This window comes from Ambystoma mexicanum, chromosome 2q (genome assembly GCF_040938575.1).
Source record: "Ambystoma mexicanum isolate Mex_15411 chromosome 2q, UKY_AmexF1_1, whole genome shotgun sequence".
Classification (NCBI taxonomy): Eukaryota; Metazoa; Chordata; class Amphibia; order Caudata; family Ambystomatidae; genus Ambystoma; species Ambystoma mexicanum.
Genome location: NC_090924.1, coordinates 96,483,411 through 96,507,574, shown reverse-complemented (window position 1 = coordinate 96,507,574; position 24,164 = coordinate 96,483,411). Strand labels below are relative to the sequence as shown.

General features: G+C 43.1%; 1 protein-coding gene across 8 annotated transcripts in view; it reads right to left on the bottom strand.

Annotated features, from left to right (window-relative positions):
* Nucleotides 1-24,164, bottom strand: part of LOC138569187 (ankyrin repeat and fibronectin type-III domain-containing protein 1-like) — a 2,784,778-nt gene that overhangs the window by 15,063 nt on the left and 2,745,551 nt on the right. For 5 of the 8 annotated variants that reach the window (XM_069646931.1, XM_069646929.1, XM_069646935.1 and 2 more), the window contains 3 exons: nt 20,585-20,798; nt 20,266-20,289; nt 18,231-18,868 (listed from right to left, as the gene is read on the bottom strand). In XM_069646931.1, coding sequence (XP_069503032.1) covers nt 18,231-18,868; nt 20,266-20,289; nt 20,585-20,798 — 876 coding nt within the window. Of the gene's footprint in view, nt 1-17,556; nt 18,869-20,265; nt 20,290-20,584; nt 20,799-24,164 lie in introns of all 8 variants that reach the window. The other 3 variants (XR_011303172.1, XM_069646932.1, XM_069646930.1) reach the window with 3 other exon arrangements.

The following is a 24,164-nucleotide window of genomic DNA, read 5'->3' as shown; positions in this document are numbered from 1 at the left end:
ATCATAACTCTACCCAAACACTCACCTCCTATATCTATATGCTTACTCTCTACTCTACACCAACACACAATTAGAGTGGAGCTACATCCCTCGATCAATTTCGGCCTAGCTTCTCACATACAAACATTACCCAATAAACACCTCATCATTCTAATAATATGCAGCTACATCCCATGACAAACCGGCCTAACTGCACACATAAGCATCCTACACAGGCCTAACACAGCCAGAACCCAGTCCACCCGCCAGACTGCACACATCCAACTGACATCAAACAACACCACACATAATGCTCGGCTGCAGCTACCATCAGGCAATTGCATCAGCTGCACACATAAATGGTGCACCCATACACCCTATGACACCTTACCTTCTCAAATGACCTGGACTGTGGTTCCTGAGGGCGTTCAACCTACCAGCTCTTTGAGGTCATACCAATGATATACAGAACGCTATATAAATGTCAAATAACATAACAAAATGCCAGTGGTAGTGGAAATGACATCACACAACCCTTGACCTCTGATGAAATCACATGAAGTGATGTCATTTGACCCCATCCTGAAGTGACATCAAGGGAAGCAATGGAGCACGACCTTTCATCCCTTGAGAAAACAGGAAGTGGCATCACATAGCACTGTTTTAAGTACACTACGAAAAATATGGTTACGATATCACAGTAATGTGATATATACATTTCATACAAGAATGGATCACCATATGCATTGTTATATCAGTGTGTCTAGGCCCATATTACCAAATTACTGTGAATGCAAGCAGACTTGCAGGGCCAAATCATAATGATGTGTTATTATTTAGCACCTATGCTTAAGCACTTTATTTAGAACAAATAAACATACAATATCACCCAAACCGTTGTTGGTACTCATTTATCAACCTCAGAAGGATGAAAGGCTGAGTTGGTCTTTCCGGGATTTGAATCTGCAACCTGCAGATCACACACACATATCGCACCAGCGAGTGCTCAACCTACTGAACTGTCTTACCGGCTATAGCTATCTGACCGCTATAGTAAAATTAGCAATTACATGGCTGAATGTTCTCAAAGTTAGAAAGCAAATTACACTCTGTAGTGGATACCATTTAACTGGCAACTGAGATTTAACAGCAGACCAGTTGATCTGCAGTTCTGGTGCAAAGTTGGCCACATGTCACCCTGAATGGATCTACTTTTCTGGCTTCAGAGGTTGGGGAAATACATACCATTGGAAGGGTTCAAAACTGTGTATTAAAGTACTTAGAATAGGGCAGGGAAAGCAGTGCACTCACGCGGTATTCGGTACTCTGGGCACTCGTTACCTCATATATGCAAACAAACATCCTGAACAGCATCCCAGGGAGATAGGAAAGATAGACACATTACAACAAAGCATTAATTGTGGCACAATGAAAAGTGCCACTTTATGGTCAAGCATTTCTACACTATAGACAAGCTTTTAGGCACAAGGGTTTTGTCAAGTGACATAAGACACCAAGATGGAATGTCTTGTGATGATCGTAACAGAGACAATGGCAGGAAAAAAAACATGTTATAACTGCAACTTGCAGAAAACAAAATACATAGTCCAAAATGAATGCCTATTCTATTCTAAATGCTTTTTGGAAGTTTTTGTCTGCTTTGTAAATTTGAAGTGTTTAAGAACACACTAAATTGGTGACTCACCCCATGAAGTGTGCCTGAAATAAACCTTTAATGAGTCTAGCAATTATTGTATAGAATTCCAGAAAGACAAATTATTTGTTATTCCTATTATTTCTTATTCAGGATCACTGCTCAAAGTGTTACACTTGTGGAACCCCCTGCTCTTTTTTTAAGATGCCTGAACAAGAAAGCCAGCCACTCTAGAACCAAAGAACCATCTGGCGCTGGCCACAGTCCAGGAGCTTCAAATTAAAAAAAAATGTATATTCTTTTTAAAATATAGTTTTTTTAGGGGTAGCCAGGGAAACCACAGGGGAAGCAAAGGAGAACTCAGGGGTCGCACCTGACCCCCAAATGATGTTCCTGTATAATTGGTCGGATTCAGATGTCTAGCAGAGATGAGTCATGTTTATTTCACGGCAAAAAACACAGCGGCCACTTTCATTGGTATGACAGTAAGTGGCGATTTTAGGGCTAGTAAATTGAAGAAAAGGTGTTTAGCAGAGACATATAGCAGAAGATTCTAACATAGATTTATCTAGCATACTACCCCAACGCTGGGAAAAGTATCTAACCAAAATTGAGCATCTGCGTGCTAGCTGTTTAAGGATTAAGATTGCTAGACAAGTGGTTTCTATCATAATTGAACTTATTTCAAATTTGTTTAGTGAGAATGAGAATGATGAATACATATTTTAGTTAGCCTATGAGAGTGTTATGAAGTGGGCCGCATACAGAACATTGTGGAAGCACAGCCCTAAGTCAATTACAATCTATACCAGTTCATATAGCTGGGGATTGGTCAATGGCCATGCTCTGTCAACATTATTAAAGGCCCAAGCTCAGTGAGGATGTTTAATGAGGTATTCATGCCCATTACTCCTGTTCCGGACAGAGGGTGAGGTATAAGAAGCTTTTATATCCCAAAATATTCATTAATTCTTCAAAATATGTGGAATATATAGACGTACAAGAACACATTGTCCACTAGGAATATTCTCACACCATTTCAAGGGTTGTAATTATGTATTAGCCTAATTGTTTGTTTTTAATTGACCGAACGGTACATTTGACCGAATTTGGCCAGTACCATTCGATCGATTAAAAATGAACAATTAGGCTAATGTGTACCGAACATGTGGAGAGGGGGTTGCAAATTAGGCCTTTTAGACTTATCCCGAGGGCCATACCAGTCATGTTAGTTATTATGGACCCTGAAAACTAAGTTAAATGCTCCAGCGTAGCGGGCAAGGGTGTGGTCTATAAGGCCATTAGTGCACCTTCCGTTGTTTAAAATAATAAAATCAAAATCAAAATGTCCACCTCCAGGTAAAAAGCCTGAAAATGTTCAATTAGATTTTGAAAGAAAAGTGTCATTAAGATTTGATTGACTGCTTTCAGGCTGTTGGCCAGCGAGCAGAGATTCTGCTGTTTTGTTATGTTCTTGAAACAAGTGCAAAGGAGCGAATTGAAGGTGTGGGCAAGGCATGGCTTCCTACAGAGCCAGGTTCGGCTTGCAAAGTAATGGAGTGGCAGACCAGGGGAATTGAGGGGACAGGACAGGCTGTGTCTACCAGGTCTAACTGGTGTGGCCTGGCAAAGATTGTGGTGGCAGGGCCAATACCCATAAGGTAAAAAGGGGAGCAGGAGTTGGAAGCAGCGTTATCAAGTGCTCGGCCCGCAAGTGTCTGGTGAAGATTGGGTGACGAGGGAGACGAGGAGGCGAACGGTGCAGGTGGCATAGCTGCTCCAAGCGTGCTGCTCCTACGAAGAGAGGGAGAACGGCACTGAGAACTCTGCCCGTTGTTCACAGAGGCTCGTTTTACCAGGGGTCCACATCTCTGGACGCAGTTAACGTCACCTTGTAATGACAGCATGAAAACCTACACGGAGTGACATTAGTGAATGATGTGAGCCTTATTGTTCGTATAGCATGCAGATCCACCAACCGCTCTTGCCATATCGATCAGCGGTGCACTAATTCATGGTAAATACCACAAGAGTTAATCATGGTTAGCACCCAGTGTTTTGAGACCATCCTAGAAGTAATACAGGCCTAAAACATAAGACCATTGGTATAATGTATACATAGACAATTTAATTTAGGATAGCTCAGCAGAACGGTTTGTGGCCTAAAAGCGTCACATAAATTTAAACCAAACTTCAAACATAGCTCACTCAGTGTAGCTTTTGGAGTCCGTTTACTCCTCCAGTGCCAGGTTGTTATATCTTGTCTAGCAGAGGTTTTGAAAAGTATGTGTACTTTGCAGGGAAAGGCTACAGGAAGGTGCTGGAAAGCTCACATTGTGATCGGCAGCAGTACATAATGAGACGCATGGACCTGTCCTGAAATAATGACAGGCCATAACGCTGACCACCAGGACACACTTTCTCAAAGCTGCATATTCCTGATTTTCAGCCAGACCGATCCTTCAATACAAGCTTCCCTTCAAACGCTCGGTAGTGATTTTTAGATTGCAGATCCGTGCCATTTGGCAACCCTAAAGGAAGATTTATTCAAGCAAGTAAAATAAAATTAAAGTGTCTACCAAGGCAGTTGGTCACAGTTTCTGAAATGTTATTTTTTCTGAAATATAATGTTTGTGAAATATAAGAGTTATTATTTTTTCCACTCTGCCTCCTATACTGCTAAGGCTTTTTGATGTTTTAGGAACTGCCCTTGACTAAAAGCCTGAGAGACTAAAAGTTACAATAAATAACCAGCCGTTTTGAAATAGGATGAAAACAACATGTTAAGCTAGACACTGAATGGTGTGAAGGATTGCGAGAATACCAGTGGAGTAACTTTGCTGAAAATGTGGGGGAGAGTGGGCATTACATCTGATGAAAAGGTGCCCCAGCAAAATGATTGGAGACAAAATGGTGTGCCATGAAAGTTGGGGGGGACAAACACCCCTTACTCCCTAAAATTATGCCCATGGAGAATACTGAAGAAAATAAGACAAATGATTAAAGAGGAAGGGAGATGTGGTTTTCGGGAGATGTTGGTTGTCAGGGAAAGATCCTGGCTACTTGATGCTGACCCCAGAGGTAGTATATATGAGGGACCCCCAGAGCCTCTCTTGCCTCCTGATTCTTCTGCACAGGCTTTGCACACGCAAACACCAGCAGCTCTGAGAGTCCCAAAGAGGATTTTTAAATAGACCCATTAATCCCAGAAAGAACATTTGGAGATGGATTCCTTCTGACCCTGTGCACTTACACCCATATTTTTTTTATTTTGTATGTGTATTTTTATAAAGCACTGATCTAGCTCGAGAGCAGCGCAGCACTGTAAAGAGTATGCAGCATTCGGGTTGTCACCTTTTAGCAGTAATCTGTGAGGTCCATGTGTCTGTATCTGTGTCCATTGGAATTAGTCCTTGGTCAGGTGTTGTTGAAAGAGCCATGTTTTGAGAGATTCACGAAATTGGACAATTGTGGGGGCATTCCGAGCAAACATCGCAATCCAGTTCCAGAGGGTGGGTGCATGACAAGAGAAGGATGCTTTGCGGGCCCCCTTTTTGCGGACGAGTTGTGATTCAAGTCAGTTGGTCGATTTGCTGCGTAAGGAGCATGTGCTACCAGATATGTGGAGCTTAGCCATGAGGTATGCTGGTATGCTACTCATGCTGCTTTGTAGATGATACATTCAGTCTTAAACAGTATCCTGGCTTGGTGTGGAAGCCAATGTAGTTTGTGTAGCATAGGGTTATTTTGTCAAATTTCCATGTTCATGTAATAAGACATGCTGCAGTGTGGTTGACTGCTTTTAGGGAGCACAGTGAGAAGCTTGGAGCCCTGTCAGGAGAGCATTTCAGAGATTGATGTGTGAGATCACAAGGGCCTGTACTCCGGTCTGGAAGTCCTGGGACGTGATGAAGGCTTTGATTTTTCGAAGGGTATAGATTCTGAGCCAGGTTATTTGTGCTTTCTTGGCTATTTGTTTCTGGAAGGACAGGCTTCTGTCAATGGTGAAACCTAAGGATTTGAAATCCTTCTAGGTGCATATCATTGAGCCATTGTTGGACAAGTTTTTTTTTTAGCAGATGGACCGGTGAGGAAAAATGTAGTCTTGGATGGGTTTAGTTTGAGGTAGGCACTCGAAATCCAGGACTGGATGATGGCTAGCTAATCGCGGAGATGAGTGATGTCCTGCACTCTATTTACTCTCATGTACAACCGAATATGGTCCATGTATGGGTGGGTGCTGTGACAAATCTGCGGCTCTTGTCCCTTCTCCCCTAGGGGGAGTGCATTCCCATGGGGCCAGGGCAGTGCATCCACAGTACAACAGTCCCCCTGGGGATGGTGCAAAAAGGGAGGAACACATGGGGAAGAATACCCACTATGGGATTGGGGATGACTGTTCTCAGGGTACCTGGTAGGCCCCTGACTTAGTACATCCAACCACTTCTTAAATACCAAATCCTCCTCCCCCTTTCTAAGTAGATCAAATGTGCTCTGTTGCCAGACTAGTCACTTTAATATACTTGACAAAACTAAAATGAAAGAGAATACTAAGTATCTTTCATCTGAATGGAAAGTGAGTATGGTGAAGAAAAAGTGCACCGGGCACGCTGAGAAAAGCCGTAAGGGGAGCCGTGAACCGAGGGGAAGGAAAGCAGGAACGTGGTCCAAGCTGGAAGGACTACTCAGGCTGCTGCCAAGATGCACCTCTTGGCATCACAGCCTCTGGCAAACCGTTTGCGAGGAAGACCGGGCAGCCTGTTAGAGACAAATGCATGCAAAACTGCTGCAAACCCTCCCATTCTCCCAAATGCTACAGAGCCTCAAGGAACAACACAGCTGCTAGGGAAATGCTGGTACCTACCAAGCAGAAGGAATCAGTTAGGCTGGTTACCCTGGGGGCATTGGAGGTCTGGGGAAGCAAGGGGGTAAATATGGACATTAGAAAAGTAGGGCTTGGGACCCTGATGGGACGTTGCGAGTTTGGGACCCGCACAGATATGAGAAGCCAATAATAACCAGGATAGCGGAATTGGTTATTTTACAGAAGAGTGAGCCAAAAACATATGATACCACAAGAATATGTAAAACAGAGAAGTCATATGTTTCGCAGGAGTGTGAACCAAACAGATATGATCAGGAAGAGCGAGTCTGGGACCCGGAACCATGTGAAAGGCAAGTGCCTTATATGAGGAGGAATAAAAGTGTCTGGGAACCATGTAAAACAGAGACAGTCAATGAGATGACATTAGCCTGGCAGGAGAGTGAACCAAGCTATATTGCGAGTCTGGGACCCGCACCCACATTAGCCATGAGAGGATATTAGTTTGACAGGAGAGTGAACCAAGCACCCATGTGAGATGTTGAGAGGGCCAAGGACTCCAGAACTGATAAAAGGAATCCTGCCCTTGATAGCAAACTGAATCAAGTTGGTAGGATAACAAAATGCGAAATGTCCTTTGATGTTTGTTTAAGAGGATTAAGGGACTCAGAAGCCCAAAAGGAAGGAAAGTAAGAGATATCTAGGGGAAAGGAAGCCAACCCTAGTGTTGAAGTCTTACATTTATGAACATTGTTTATTTAATTTTCTTTGATTATCCAGGAGATTGGGAACTTTTCTGTTAGTTACCAAGAACACTTTAGTTTGTGAATAGATCATCCTTTCATAATTGTTTTAAGTTATTGGTGCTAGGGTTAGAAGTAGGCTTTTGGGACACGACAGTGACAGACTTTTTAGTTTTGGACATTTTGACAATTTCACCAGTTTTCTTTGAGGCAGGGAATCCCTCTTTGCTTCAGAGATAGAGAGTATAATTCCAACCCTTTCTTAAATAATAAATGTCTCTACCCAAAAATATACCATCAATGTATCTGAGCTTTACTTCATCAGCCTTACAATGGCTATATTGCGATCTTTGAGCAGAGTGACCAAACGTTCCAGGTAAAGGTTGGTGAGAGGATGGAGCCTTGTGGGGGCTCTGCAGGACACCTGGAGTCGGTTAGAACACAACACATTCATTTTAACAGTCTTGTATCTGTCTGAGAGGTGGGAGGTAAACCAATTCTGGACAGTGTCAGAGAATCTCATCCTGTCAGCAAGGAGGGAGAGAAAAATGCAGTGGTTCACAGTGTCAAAAGCAACTGAGTGGTCAAGGAGGACCAGGAGGCAGGAGTTGCCCGTATCTATAATTTTGAGGGTATTATCCACCACCTGGGTGGTGGCTGTCTCGTTGCTACACTTGGGTTTGAACCCTGACTGATAGTCAGTTAGGAGGTGGAGTTGTTCGATTCTTGCGAGTAGTTGTATAGCAACTACTTTTTCCAAGATTTTGCCAATAAACAGGTTGTTTGTAATGAGCCAGTAGTTGGCTAGGTCATCTAGATCTAGGGTTGTTTTTTTCAAAAGTGGTCATATGAGACGAGTTTTGGGGGTGTTTGGGAATGATCCTTCTTTGAGGGAGATATTGATGATACTGGGGAGTACATTGAGCACCAGGCCCGTCAATTGCTTAATGATGGAGGTGGGAATGAGATTGTCAGAGTAAGAAGTAGGTTTGAAGGAGGCAATCATTATTAGGATATCTGGGGAAAAGAGACAAGAGAATTCGGTCCAGAGGGGCAATATGCGTGCCGGAGTGCTGGGGATGCTAATGCTTGCTGTAAGAGGTTGATTTGATGGTCTCTGGGATTTTGTCTATTTTTCAACAAAAAATGTTTTGATTCCATTGCATTTTTCCTGGGTTGCTGCTAACTGGGGTCGAGTGACGGTTTGGTACAATGCTTGACAACTTCAAGAGAGAAATAGTGCTAATGGAAGCAGCCAGCTACCCCCACACTGTGTGCTCATCTCCGGTGCGGCTTGTTTGCTGCTGGCGGTCCGTGGCCTGTCCTGTCCTCAGTGCTGGATTGCCAGAGACTATGGCACTCTCTGACATCTAGGCCCCTGATGCGGCATGGCTCTCTCAGCGTCTTTTCCCCACACTCCTTCATCGCTGATGATTTGTGCTGATGTATTGCAGCATTGGAGCAGAGAATTTGTTTTGGCCTTTAAGGGTCTAGATGCTGGCAATCCTACTGCGGTTGATGTGCCTGTTACCGCGGGCTGGTTTGTCAACACCGAGATCACCCTGGTGAGTCCATCAGAGACTTTTCTGGTGTGGCACAGTACAGGGCACTTTCTGGATTTGGCATGGGGCATGTCTGAAAGATATGCCTTTGATCCTCACTAGATTGATTGCCCTGTGATTGCCCACTATTGCCTGCTTTCTTATAACTTAAAATGTCTTACTTTTTTACATCAAGGTGCAAACATTTGCGAATGCTTTTAGTTTCTGGGCATGCTTTGCTATCTGTTGAAGGGGTGGGGCACTGTCCTTTTGACCTGACCTGCCTATCTGTGATCTTTTGAAATGCCTGTCACCAGAACTCACGCCCACTCTCATCTTACCAAAATGACACCTAAACCTGTAACTGAGATTTACCCTAAACCTAGATTGGGGATAAGCAATAAGTTCCATCAAGAAAGAGAGGCTTCTGCGCAGTCTGGTATTCTATCTGAGTCCCCAGCTTCTAGTGTGGATTGAAGTTGATTGGCTGAAGTCATGGAACTGAGTGCCTGTAGGAGACGACGACTTCAGGATAAGATGCTCCAATTTCCTGATGATAGCTTTGAACTCAAACCATTCAAGGACATTTCTATTGCCGGTACAGAACTGGGGAATGACCTATCATCTCCTATCCCCACAACACTAGATAAGGTCCATCTGGATGTTTATCAGGAAACACCTTTGGAGAATCAAATTGGCAGTATTAACACTCTAGCCTCCTCGTTGGCTGTGGCAATGCAGTCCTCTACAAAAACTAAGAAGGAAGTCTTATCATAAGCTTTAGTGCAATCCTCTTTGAACATCACAGGGGAGGTTGCTGAATCGTCCAGTGTTGAGAGATGGACCCTATTAAGGAGCTTATTATTTGTGACCTTAATTCATGAAGTAATGTCATGGAATTTTGCTCCTGGGTTTATTGACTGGATACGAGGATAACATGCTGACATATTGACAGAGCTGACGAGTCCTGCCGCACTGATCAGAACCCTGCTTGGGTTAAGCAATATTCTCAGATGATTGTATCTTATTAGAACGTCTCCAGGGTTAATCAACATTACCATACAAACTTAATGGAAATCCCGGTCCTGGAAACTTCGTCCAAAAAATCTGTGGAAACTGTTGAAGTTCAAACAGATGCTTTTTGTCCAATTCCTAATCCAGTGGTGAAACATTTTACTGGCATTAATCCATCGCTCTCGAAATGTGCTGGCGCGGTGGCTGCTTCAATTCCATCTTGGGTGTTATACCACCAACGGATATTCATATTAGAAAATCCCTAATGCCAAAGGTTACAGATCCGAACCTAGGGGATTTTTCTATGGCTCCATGAAATATTATAATTATTAATTTAAAGAAAAGGCCTGGTCCTGAGCCAAGAGAAGCTCTGATGAACAAACTCTTACCAGGGCTGCATCAAATAGTGGGGCGCAGCTGTATCAGAACACAGCACCTGAGATTTTGCAGAGGGTGCAAATTCTAATTGGTGCACCAAGAGCAACACAGATTTTATTATTATAGGGTGTGGCCATAGCAACTTACCTTTGTTTTTTAGTCTTTTTAAGAACCTGGATAATATGTCATCATATACTAACTTGAGAATTATCCTAAATTGACGTACATAGTATACCTGTGTGATATGTTTAGCTGTTGCCTGAAATGTTTTACTTTTTCAGTTTTTGTCTTTTGTCGGATGTTTTTGTTTAATGTTTGTTCTTCTTTTATTTATTGTTAACTCATGCACGTATGTTGCACACTGAGGTCTATGGGTGTGCTGCGCATTATAAGATATAAAATAAACTAAACTATAGAGGGCTTTGCTCATGTTGGAGACTGCCACAATGATATGTTATGGTATGTTAACTGAACTTATAAAGCGGAACAGCCGACCGGAGGCATCTTGGCACTAAAAGACCATACATAGCAGACGGAAAGTAGAGCCACAGAATTTTAGAACAGAGAGTCTTCAGCGAGTGACGAAAAGACAGATGGTCATCCGTTGCATGGAGAGAAATTGGAAGAGAGTTGCATGCTTTCCCTGCAGCAACAGAGAACGCTTGTTCACCTATATGGGAATATTTCATCTGGGGAGTTTGAATAGTCAAGGAAAATTGAGAGTGAAGTGCTCTAGAAGGGACATAGGGACAAACGTTTGTCTGGAGATATTCAGCCCCCAGCTTGTAAAAGGCTCTATGCACAATGCATAAGGACTTAAACAACACACGCTTTTCAACAGGAAGCCAGTGTAGCTGATGTAGGATGGGGATCATATAAGAGCCAAAAGGAGATGAAGCACAGCTCTTCCAGCCATATTCTGCAAGAACTGGAGCCGATAAATTAGATGGGCAGGTTGAGCCAGCTAGAGTGTGTTGCAGAAGTCATTTCCGCTAATCACCTAGGAAGAGAAACGCCCGATTCAGGTTGATCCAATTAAATGTTTTGTACAGGACCTACATGACACCAAGCAAAATAGCCACATTCAGTAACAAAACACACCTATTAGGTCCTTGGTGTGGGTCAGAGGGAGCAGGAATGATGCATATATTCTGGGGATGTTTGAAGATACAGCGCTTCTGGGCCAGGATAGAACAGGCTTGCAGAAAGGCTGGGATAGTAAAGTATGAATGGACACCGAAAGAATGCCTCCTGGGAGCCTATTCAAGAATAAGGAAATTCAGACGTGTGGTCAAATTTATGGACATGGTATGTATATTGGCCCAAAGGTTCATTGCAATGGCGTGTAAGACAGCGGGGGGCCAGAAATATGCCAGATGGCACATTGAACTGGAACATTGGGCAGGGGCAGAATCTAGAGTACGGGGTGATTGGGTGTCCAAAGCAGGAAGCAATGCAAGCCCTGCATATGAGGCCTGGAAAACACTGATTTGGGACATGTTCCACTCATCAGACGATAAACCCCAGTGAATGAGCAGGGGCCACAGTTGGGATATCTGGGACTCATTAGGAGTTAGGCTACTAAAACGAAGAAGCCCGGATAGCCACCCTCTTGCCCCTAGCAGACTCAGCAGCGCCCTGCTCCTTCGAGCTTCTTTAAGTGAAACTACGAGTACCCCCATGAACAATCCTAGTAGTGAAGACTGTTTGTTGTTGTTATAGTGTTACTTGTTGTTGTTAACTTGTTTTTACATGCACACATAACAAATATGACAAATTGAAATGCAAAATGTAAATGTAAATCATAAATGCCAATAAAGATATTTTAAAATAAATCACCAAGGAAGAGACAACGGGGGCATGGAAGTTAGAAGGAATATAGGGTAGCAGCTTACGAAGGGTCCTTAACTTGTAATGGCCAGATTGGCAGACAGAGGCCCCCTGATCAGACATCGACAATGAGCCCGAGATTTTAATATCCAAATCTTTCACTAGAGTAGCAGGTGATGGGAAAGGTCTAAGACTAGAAGGCCAGACGTCCAGAGTCCAAAATGATAAAGGGTGAGCAGAGCCTACAACCAGTACCTCTTTGTTTTCACCGTTCAACTTCAGCAAGTGATGGTGAAGTAATAAGTAGCTATAGGCAAGGGATAAGCCGATAGGAACGGAGAGAGGCTTCCAAGCCAAGAGAAGCGATGCAAGGGCAAATTGCAGAAACCGTTTAAAGAAGGGAAGATCCAGGCATTTGACCATTCATCTTTTCTCAATTAGGGGGTCGCCATGACACGGCTCCATGACTCCAAGATGGCAACCGGCCGTTTGAAGGTCTCTGCCTGTGTCCTCAAATGTAAATTAGGCCAATCAGAAGAATATTAATGAGTCACATCAGTAACCTGTGAATAGGTTAGGACGGCCACTGCGGAAAAAATATAGGATTTGGAGACACAAAGCAATTCTGCAATCCCAATAGAGTAACAGAAGGGCACTGTGAATCACATGTGTTATTAAGCTAGTTGAAGTTATCCCCACTGGATGAAAAGGGACCTGAGTAGCGCAATTCTTGAGAGTGTGTGGAAGGTCGATGCAAGTGTAAGAGTGCAAATTGAAAGAGACGGGTTTAGTAGAGGAGGAGACACACGAGTAGCAAAGAAAAATTGGAGCTGGAAAAGGGAGAGAAAGAGTAGAATGGAGGAGGTGGAGAGGAAGGACATTAGGAAAATGTTACATTTAGAGAAGGGAACAAAAGAACGATTATTCAAGGAGTGAGGGAATAGAAGAAATGCAATGCTGAGAGCAATTGCTCAGTTGCTGATCTGGCAAGGGGGGAGTCTTGCACATGGCTTTCTGGGGGATCTATCCCAGATCCTGCCCGGAGCAAGAACAAGAGAAAGAGAGGGGGTTGGGGGCGGGGAGAGAGACAGAGAGAGAGAGAGAGAGAGAGGGAGAGAGAGAGGGAGAGAGAGAGAGAGAGAAAGAGAAAAAGAAAGAGAGAGACCCTCAATACACTACACATCTTTCATTCACGCGTTTGAGGAAACAAATACAATGACTCATCATTGTGCTACAAGGGAAAATCATTATGAAATATATTTGTATGCTCCAAAAGGGAGAGTAGGGCCACCATCCTCTCAGTTTTTTCAAGTGGCAGAAGCTTCTCAGAAGGGAGCTCAGCTATGCCTACTATCTAGCAAATAATTAAAAGAGGTACAGGTTTCATCTAAGGTCACTCTAATTTTACCACTCTAATAAGTTCCTGATGCTCCCATTTTGTGAGGCAGCATGGGATTGATGTTGCCAGCTGTTCACAGCTTTAATTGCAGCCTTCCGATTTCCTCCCCACTTACACGAAATGACCTGATTAGATTTATTTTGATAGCAGCTAAGGCTCCATGAGCCTTTCGTGAACAGAGCATGGTTAAAACCAGATCTAATATTAACAATAAAAAAGGGGAAGAAGGAAAAGGAACAAAGAGAATGAAAAAAACTTCAATCATTTTTTCTGCACTAAATGAGCCAAAGGACTACAACAGACGCCATAAACTGACCATTCAGTAGAAGGTGTCCTGGGCTTTTCAGCACAGCTTCTAAGACACAAGGATGAAATGTGGTGAACAATAGCATCCAAGTGAGGAAGGTGCTTTCTGCAGAGACGAAACATGGTACAGAGAGTGGTGAATTGACTACCAACCCGATGGTGGAAATGGTGCACTTTGTCGAGAAAGAAGGTGGTAGGATGAGCATTGCAGTTCAACAGAAGGTATCCCCTTAAAATCAATGAGGAATGATGTGTGTCTTGGTAGCACTAGACACAGACAGAGAGAGGGAGAGGAGAGAGGGGCGTTGCAGCAAGAGAAATAAAATCCAGGTCTGGAAACACCATCTACTCTCGCATTGCCTAAGGTGACGCCTGAGGGTCAGGACCTTGCACAGGGGCTTACAGAGGAACTTGCAGCAACCCTGGTACACCAGGGTGCAATGTATGAAGGTGTAGGGCAAACCTAGCAAGACTCCTCAAATATTTAGATCAAGCAGAGCCGTAACTGAGGTCTTGTGCAGAAGGGATGTGACCTAGAAGTTTGGGTTGGACTGCCCCTTTTGGGGTGGGAACAAGCCTGGTTTGCATATAGTCTTTCCCCTTTCTGTAATGGCTTGGCAGGCGAAGAACAATGGTCCGGAGGGTTGCCCAGAGCTGTGCCAGAGGTTAAGATTCATTGTAAACCTTCCAATGGCATTTGATCCTTTTGAATTCGGTACTTTAAATGGACGCCATTATTATTACTGCAGAAACTAAGGCCCAAAGGCATCTAGGCGCTAAATAGAACTGAGTTAGAACAAGTGGGTTTTTAAAGCTCTTCGAAAAGGGAGCTACTAGTCAACGGCTCTTAAAGATAGTGGGAGTGCATTCCATAAACCTGGGGGCGGGACTCAGAAGGAATGGCCACCCAGTCGCTTCCGCTGGTATTTAGGGATCTTAAGAAGTAAGCACGACACAGAGCATAGTTGTTTGGCTGGGCAGTACTGCTCTATCTTCCCTTTTAGGTATTCAGGGCCAACATTATGCACAGCCCGATGGACGACGCAGAGTGTCTTAAACTCAGTCCGAGTTGCCACTGGCATAAACAGAGATACTAGACATCCATTGACCTAATGTATTTGCGCTTACAACTTACATCTATTTGGCTGGTAAACTCAAGCCAAGTCACTTGATCCGGAACATTATGTAGCAGGGAGTATCACCAGGAAACCTATGACTTTGCACTCTTTATCAAAACAAAAATACACGTTTTGACCGAGGCAATCACATTATACAAGAACGCACTGCTGTATGCAGCTACAGAGTGAATACAATCAAGACAGGAGTAGCATCACTTAATGCTCCTGTTACCCAACCTCCTTTCCATATTCAAAAGTATTACATTACTGAGCCAAAATGGTATTTAGCATGTATGGTCTAGCAGCAAGTTTTTAGAACGAACAAATATGAATTGCAATTACTTGAGGGTAAGTCAAAAGGTGGGCAGTGTTCTTGGGGTTTCTGTAGTGCTTTCAAATGATTGGTCTTGCTGGAAACCCAACCTGATCTTTGCACCAATCACCAGCTGTAAAATGTATAGAGTATATGATCCTAAATTGAGTAGTTTGTGTAAACGGTGTTGATTAGAGTGCAACAAATCTGAGCGGGGTCATTCACCCTGAATTTCTAATGTTTCACCTTTTTTTTTTTTCCCAAACAATTCTAAGAGGTTCTGTATTTTCTATGAAAGTAGAAAGTATTTTGTTAAAACTTGAAAGTAAAAGAAGTGGCCAGGTTCACAGGTAATGCTTGGAATAAGAATAATAAACAATAGGAATCTCTAAATTGCCATACTAACAATTCTCATCAATTTGCTTCCTGTATTCTTAATTAATTGTGCTCCACCTTACTCATCGCATGCAACCTGAAACCAGCCACTCGTAAACGGCTTTTAAAAAAGAGCCTTTCCCCAGACTTCAAACATTGTAAATGAACAACTCTAACTACAACTGGTGCACTCAGCCTCAGGCTAAAAACACCCACACTACAAACGCGAGGCTGCCCATCGGGACACAAAGCCTTTGATGCCTCCTACAGCTTCACACCTAGAAAGCCGATAAGCACACAGAGCTCATGGTAGGTCTGATCTACAGCCTCAAAACAAAGCACTGCAACGCTGCCTTTCCCTTTAATTCCAACTAACCAAACCCATCCACTCTCTTCCAGATCTACCAGAGCGCCTGCAGAGTATGCAAATGACAGCTCTGCGCAGTACAATTCCTACCAATATCCTAAAAACATGTTAACAGATTGTACACATCACTACCCTGAAACATATAGGGTATACTGGGCAAGAACAGATCAGAACATGGCAGGCATGGCAGCATCCAAACATATATTGTCATGTTTCTCTAACACTATAATCTGCAATGGTTTATTATCTAACAGGGAGGGGGCAGAAACCGGAAATCCTGTCTGATCAATAAACTATGATAAGGCCACCCACCAGCATCTCATGGTATCGGTAATTTGTATAGAACACATTATTTGAATGGCTTTCTCAGCTACATAAAGAGCATACATTAACATCCTTTAAAAAAAAATATTCAGATAGAGGTGATGCAGAGAAAATTGAAAATCGTAAAGGACAATAATACACTGAATACTCAAGGACAGGGTTTTCTTTTATCAAGAAGTTGTGTATATATTTTTGGAACGCTGAACTACCCCAAGATGAGTAAATTAAGCAGACGTGGTTCATAGGATTAAGATAAGCAGTTTCTATGCAGGAATTAGAACCGTTTAATTTGGCAACCGATAGAACGATTTCTAGCTGCCAATCCCCCTTGCATATTTGGCCTGTGACTCCTTCACATCTTGATACATGTAATAACCCAATCAAATGCAACCATCCAAGATGTTTCAGGAGCAAGGGATCAAGGCAACATGTGCTTGGGCGAGGCCGTAAAGTAAGGGACCTTTAATGAGAGTGAGAAACAGAATTGCAACTATTGTTATGTGGCTGGTTGTGGTTTAGGAAATCTATATTGGTGGTTGGCTGGCACACGCACTTCTTTGAAGCCTTCCCATTGCCTTCATTTTATCTCTGCGAAGACAACAGCATTGTTAAGCACACAGGCCCAGAAAGTTGAAGATCCCACAACAGTTGTTCCGCAAAGGGAGAAAGTTTACAGAACCGTGAGTTTTGAGAAGATTTAAGATGAATGGCCTAACCGAGTGGCTTGCTTTGAAAATAAATGTAGCTTGCTTAATGCAATGTTTGTAGATACCAAAACGTGTAACATTCGAAAATCTTATATTTACGAATTTAGGGAAAGCAATTATGCCATTTTGTAACTATTATACTTAATAGTCCTTTCAGATTTTGTTGTTTTGAAATTTGGTAACAATTTAAGTGAACAGTTTGTAAACTCCTTTCATTCATTAATGTTTACAATTTACCTCAAAGCTGATTGAAGGCTATCATTTCTATTGGGCTAGAATGAAAGTTGATTTGCATTTGCAGTTTGATTTAGGTATGGACAGTGTGTTGACTAATATTTTGTATAGCTCTGCACCTCTAATGAAAATTGAAGATAATATTTCTCCCTATAGCTATCGATTTGTCTCTATGGAACCATTCCTCTACTATTCTCCTTTACTTACTTTAAAATGTTGTATGTACTAACTTCTTTGGTACTATATCGAGTCCTACTAATGCACACACCTAGCTAAGGGAGTAAAGGATTGCTGTGCCGACATATCAGTGAAAATGATCCCCTAGAATCTAGACCCCGTAGCATGGTAATGTGTGGGCAGAGCTCACCCCATTTGTGAATATTGCTGAATTGTATCATAGTTAGGGCAATTCGACACAAACAAACACAATATTTAGTTTCAGATAATTGTACCTGCTGACAGATGTATCGTTTCATTCAGACTCTTGAACTCTGGGAAAGAGACTTGCACAGAGGTGTGGAAACCCAACTTTGGTGCTTGAGGTGTTGTGAGAATCTCAAAGGAACCAAAACGACAGGCAGAGCCAGTAAGAAGAAATAGGGAGACCAGGAGAAGTCGCTGTGTTACTGCTGTATCAGCGCCATGTCGGTCAACGCAGAGGCATGGCATGGAGACATCAGCGGAGAGGTTTTAGCAAAACACACTATTACAGAACAGACCAGAGCGATGCAGCATCACATGTTCCTATGTTTATGTGTTTCAGGCCATCAGAATGTGACATGCATGCTGGAGATTTGTGGTAGTTTAAGTGCTCTCCTTATGATATCATTTGTATGTTGGCTTTGTGATGAGATGTTGTCCCTTTGTTTTAATTGTCCATATAAAGTAAACAAACGTGGAAAATATTTTTTACAGCATCTTTAAATTGGGTGGTTTTTAATACTTGATTGCTAGTATACCGCAGTGCTGAGCTGCATTATATCATAGTATATTAAAAACAACATGCTTACTACCGAGATCTAAACCTTGGTCTCCAAAGAGGGATTGGTAGTGCGTTTGGTAAATGTACACCTTGGTGATGAATTTCAGAGCACCATAGTACCTTTTGGAGTTAGCGTTACAGTACCTTGACACTTGTCTCTTTAGAGAGTCCAGTTTCATATTGCGGAAAAACCCGCAAAGTTACAGAGGCATTCTTCTTTCCCCTGTTTAAGTGCCCAGCTGAGTCCACTGGTTCCTGAAAGACGTGAGTCCATTCAACAGAGTGTGTTCGAAAGACTGGCACGGAGCCGTCATCTGGTGGGGAATGATCGGGGCTAAACGAAGAACTGGTCCTGAGTCCCATTGAACTGCAGTGGCTCGTCATTCGGTTCTCTGTTGGTGAACTGTCGACAGAGCCTGGGCACGACTTTCGCGAAATCATAAAGGACTGCTTGGGAAAATCCAGGCTGCTGGTGCGAACACAATAAGCTTGCCGCTTTTCTGTGATTCGGAGCAGCTCGATCTGGCGACTGGGAAGAACAAAGTCACTGTCGTACAGCTCTGGTTGTCGCTGATGATCCTGAGGCGTCTTTGCTTCATGGGTCTGCAGGACATCAGGTGTGCTGTCTCTCAAGCTGCGTAGATTTCTTCTGCCACCATCAGGCCCTGAAGAGTAAACAAGGTCCAGTTCCTTGGGACTTTGGGCGCGACTGGAGTCATAGTCACTGTCAGTGGCCAAGAAAACCTCAGAGGAACCTTCTTCATCTGATATTCCGTGTGAATCTAAATTTAAAAAAAGGACAAGGTCTGTTGTTAGTAAACGTCATAATAGCTTTGCCTGGTATCAGAACTCTTTGCTAAAATCAACTATTTTGAAACCCATTCTCATCTGAAGTTAACTATGGATTTGTTAAAGTCATCATCAGTGTTGTTCCTAGACAGTTTTCTATTATTATTGGTACTCATCCTAAATGTAGCCTACATCTGAAATCTGTTCATGGAATTTCACAGAGAATTGTGAAATGCTGGAATAATTTTCCAGACATGGCCCTTATGCATTACCATATTTTGTAGAGTTCTATCTTTTTTTCCGCCTAAGATTTCTCCTAATATTTCTTATGCTTACAGACCCAAGTGACCATAACATGGGTTGTGAAATCCCTTCTCTGGCGCCCTATGGAAAAGAGGATCGCTTCAGGGTGTTATGCACCACCCACATAGACCTTAAAGAGACAGTGCCTAAATATCGATCTTAAATATTGAACCCTTATATCCCAGCCGTGGTCTGCCAATCATCCAAAAACAGCTGGCATAGCAAGTTCCACAAGAATGAAAGAGGTGGGAGAAGACTTCTCACCAGAGGCGTTGGTAGGGGGGGCTGAGGGGGCTATAGCCCTGTGTCTTTTGGTTGTATCCCTGGATAGAAGCTCAGGTGCTACAACCAGAAGGCGAGCTATCCCCGAGTCCCGCCAGTCCCGACATTAGCTTAGCCCCTGATCTTTTCCAGACCTAGCAACACCTGTGCTTATCGCCATGGGCCCAGTGCTCTCGAATTACCTTCCTGAGGATCTACAAACTGCATGAAACCACCTGAAATGCAGGAAGTCCCCAAAAGCTCTATTGTTTTCCAGATCCTTCCACATATACCCTTGCAAGCCCTTCAACCCTTTCCTGAACTAATAGATGGGCACTTGCCCCGGCTATTGCTCAAATTGTACAAATGCACTCATATAACATTCCCAGGCTTTACTTATTGCATGCATAGGTAATATTTTCCAGTATCCTGCAAGATGTTGCTCGTTGAGAGGATATTGGCCCCATGTGCTCTGAAAGGTTTGCTGTTGTTTGCCTGTCTTGCTCTCGGGATTTTAAAGTTGCTTGCTCACAATGCAGTATGTTATACAACAGAAATCAGTAAAGAAATACAATTAGCCAGGAATACATTGTCCCACTCTACTATTTTTGTGGGTCTAGGACTGCTCTTATTATAGTTTGCATTTTGGGTGCATATTTAATTTCAAGTGCTGCACAAAAAATATATATATATACAAAGGATTGGGAATAAAAATGCATGAAGTCGATGGGGTGGACTGGAAGATGAGGAATGAAATGTACAAAGGAGTAGAAGGAGGACATGGAGACGGAGTGTTGGTCTACAGACAAGCGTTCATGACTTGTACCTGAGACTAGAAGATGCTGGGAGGCTGAGCAGGTAATGACATCGTATCATTGGAAAAGAGAAGAAGAAAAATGGAAGAGACCAAGATGCAAATTAGTTGTGTATGGAACAGTAAGAGCTGAAAGCAAGTTCAGGGAAAAGTGTGGGAGGAGCAAGTAGATAAGGGCGGTGTATTAATGAGAATGGCCTATGGCAGTATTGAAGCACAGTATGGGCATTATCTCTAAGCTTCTGTAGTAGATATGTTTTGGTTTATCACGTAAAGGACAAGGGCTGTCCTGCCGGTGCAAGAAAACGCGTATCCACCCAAACTCCCTTACCAGAGTTCAGCTTTCGGCTGGTTTCCGGAGATGGAGTAGGCGATGGAAGGTAGTCCAGTTGGGAGGAGGTGGACTGTGGCTTCTCCTTCAGCAATACCTCACTGGATTCATCGATGAACCAGGTGAGAGGAACACCGCACGCTGGCTGTTTGTACCTCGCATGCTGCAGTGCGTCCATCATCCAGCGCATTTCCCGCCACATCTCCTCCATTTGCTGTTCGACCAAAAAAACAGAGAAATATTACAGGTTGCCCTTAATCCTGCTTCTTCCTAAAGAATCTGGCCATGAAACGGGCTGATGTTTCTCAAAGGAGATTGGTCAGAATTTTAACGTTTCGTAAGCACTATTCAGGCATTGCAGTACACACTAAAAAAGCTGTACACACATGTCCCTGTCAATGATGCTAGTCACCACTACAGCCTCGGTTCCAAGGTCTTCCATTTTAGGTATCACAGAATAGCAGCATACTTTATTCAATAATCTCTTGAAATACAGAATATTGTCACATTGTTACAACATAAATATAATTACTTTAACAAAGATTAAGGATACACATACGAACAATGCCGCCTTACTCCCAGGCAAACGTGCAGCTTAAAATCATTTTTTGAAAGTGACTTTTTAGTTATGCATTTCATGGAAATGAAAGAGAATTTAAGGCTGACAGCAGGACACATAGGTGAGCGTGAGCACTGTATAACCCTCCCATTCAATGAAATATATAAGCACATGATTTGTTGCCTTCAACCTTGCATCATTTGCGGTAAGAGTCACATCCTCAACCCTTGCCCATCCATACTTCTCTTCCTTCGTCAAACGTGCAGTTTTAAGAACCAGGATGAATGCCACCTGAACCGACCCACATCCGGCTCTCACCATTTGCCCTAGCAGTGTACTGGTTGCTTCCTTTGATCAAAAAAACGAAAGATACCCGCTCCAAAAGAAGGCCAGTCTCTATTGCTACAGTAACCGCGAGCATATGTCCAAAAATCTCTTCATTTCTAGAGTCAACGAACGTCAAAGAGCTGTTCACAAACATGGACACCGTTACAATTCTCATCCCCTCCATCGAGGTTTTGGTCTCAACACAGCACTGCAGCTTGGGGTCCTTGCACCCCTGAATGTTTTCCTGGCTCTGGAATCCAGGAGGCATGAAGGTGACAGAGGCCGCAGCACTTCCTCTAATTTACCTCTGATCTTTCGACGTGAATGGAAAAGTCAGAGCGTTTGGAGGGGCTGTCACCATAATGATTGAGAGAAGAGGGAGAGGGTCCTCTCGTGGGAAGTGCCTCTACCATTGTGCTCACAGACTCATTTCCGGTCCACTGATTTCTCTTCCGACTCATCCAGTCCCTCTTTCCAATTCCTCCCTCATTCCCTGCTACTCTGACCCTATGGTGGTTTGCAGAGTCAATGGAGCTATTCAAGAAACAAGCACATATATAGACATATGTAAAAGTAAATTTGGTACAGCTCTCCAATTTGGGCTCACCCGCCAGATTGAGCATCTGGCTGCAGATGGGTGGCGTGGTAAACAACAGTGTTAATGCACCACCCCATTGACGGGCTACCATCATTTCACCCCTCAAGCATCAATCATAATTCTCACATCTTGCAGCGAACAATTCACTCCACCGCTGCAATAAATGGGGAGGTTTAGAGCCTAATTCACAGAAGCTTTTTATAATGGCAAAACTCCATTGGAAAACACTCTGTAAATGAGTCTTTTAATGTGGACTTTGGAGGTGTCCTGCTTCTGTGGCTCCTAAGTATTAGTCACCATGTTTAACAAACAATTCCTGGTATGTGTGGGAATACTCACACCGTTGGCATCTAAGGTCCTACGCTCAAGTAGTGTCAATAAACCTGCTTTCCTTCCAATTGTCCCTTCTGTGATCGGGTAGGACTGAATTATGGCAAACTCCTCCGATGATGATTATATTAAAATCTCGGAAACAGACCTGCACTTAGCACATTTCTTTTGTTTTGTAGAACGCCATCACAGGAAAGCTCGCCTGAGCCCCGACGATCACAATTCCCTGGCCTGATGAAGGCCGTCTTATTCACAGCCATCAGGGTAGGATGAAAGGTTGAAACACAGTTGTCGACTTTCCATATACCACGCAGTTTTATTAGACACACTGGGCACTAGGTTTATGTTGTCTAAAGCAATATTAATACAATTCACCTCAAAACAACAAGTGGATTACTGATGAGATGCTTTGTACTCTAAATGTATACTAAGTGGAACTATGATTACATGATTTCACTGTATTTTTCTGTTTGGAATGTGGGTTCACTTACCTGTGATAACCACTAACATGCATTAAATGTAACATGTACTGTACATGTTTTAATCATCATTAAATTGTTGGGTCTTTTGTATCTCCGGGTTCGCCCTGATCACTTGGTGAATATATAAAGCATTAGAAAATTGTGCCAAGGGCAAAAATGACAATCCATTAGCGCAAGTAGTAAAAAGCACCCCAAAAACCTGATGTAATGAGGATATACTCCAAACAGTGCCAGTATACATTATTTGAACAGTAATACGCTGTCTACAAGAGCACTTAGCTTAATAGAGTGCCATTGGATGGTTAACAAAAAAAGTGTGCTAAGAAGCATAACAAAGTAACCCTTTGTGCGGAAAACACACAGGGGTGGATTTTGCCTACTGAAATAATGTGAAATGATGCTCCCATTATATTGTGCTAGGTAGAACAGTGCTTCCAGAACACTGCTCAATCAGATTATATATATTGCCGCACTTAATTTAGAAAAACAATGGGCCTCATTCCGAGTACGGCGCTAACCAATGGCGCTATTAACGCCTTGGTTGACGCCGTACCCGGACCGGCAGCGCCTTGGTGGTTGGCGGAATTACCGCCCCATTCCAAGGTTGGCGGGGCGGTAATTCCCCAATCCCCATTTACCCTTCCCCATTCCCATTCTTGCCCCATAGGGCATAATGGGAGTGGGGAAGGCGTCAATTACGCCACCGTAAATTACGGTGGCGTAATTAACATCAAGGTCCCTTAGCGCCATGGTATTTAATGCCTGCTAAAAGCAGGTGTTAAAAGCACCATGGCGCTAAGGGAACTCGGAGTATGGCGGTAAGGGATTACCGCCACCGCTCTCGTTAGCGGTGGCCGCTATCCCTTACCGCCATACTCGGAATGAGGCCCAATATGTACAAGTGACCCCACAGAAGGAGAAACAAGGCACCCAGAATACTGTGGTAGGTGGAGAAAAAAAACTGGAATACTGCACCAGAAAGAATAACAGCCCAGAATTCTGATATTGAAGGACTAGAGCCCGAGAATACAGTTCCAGGATGAAATTCAGGAACAGAATAACATACTTCCAAGAATAATAAATCCCTAATAATGTACCAGGAAAAACAACGGTGTCCCAATATTGTGAAACAAGCCCAATGTTATCAGAATAGTGTAAAAGAATTCTTCCTTTTTTGGGCAATGATATTGTTCTAAAAAGAATAATGCAAAGATTTGGTTATTTTTCCCGAAAGATGATGATCTTTAGATGCTACCCATACCTGAAGGGCCGTCTGGTCTCATT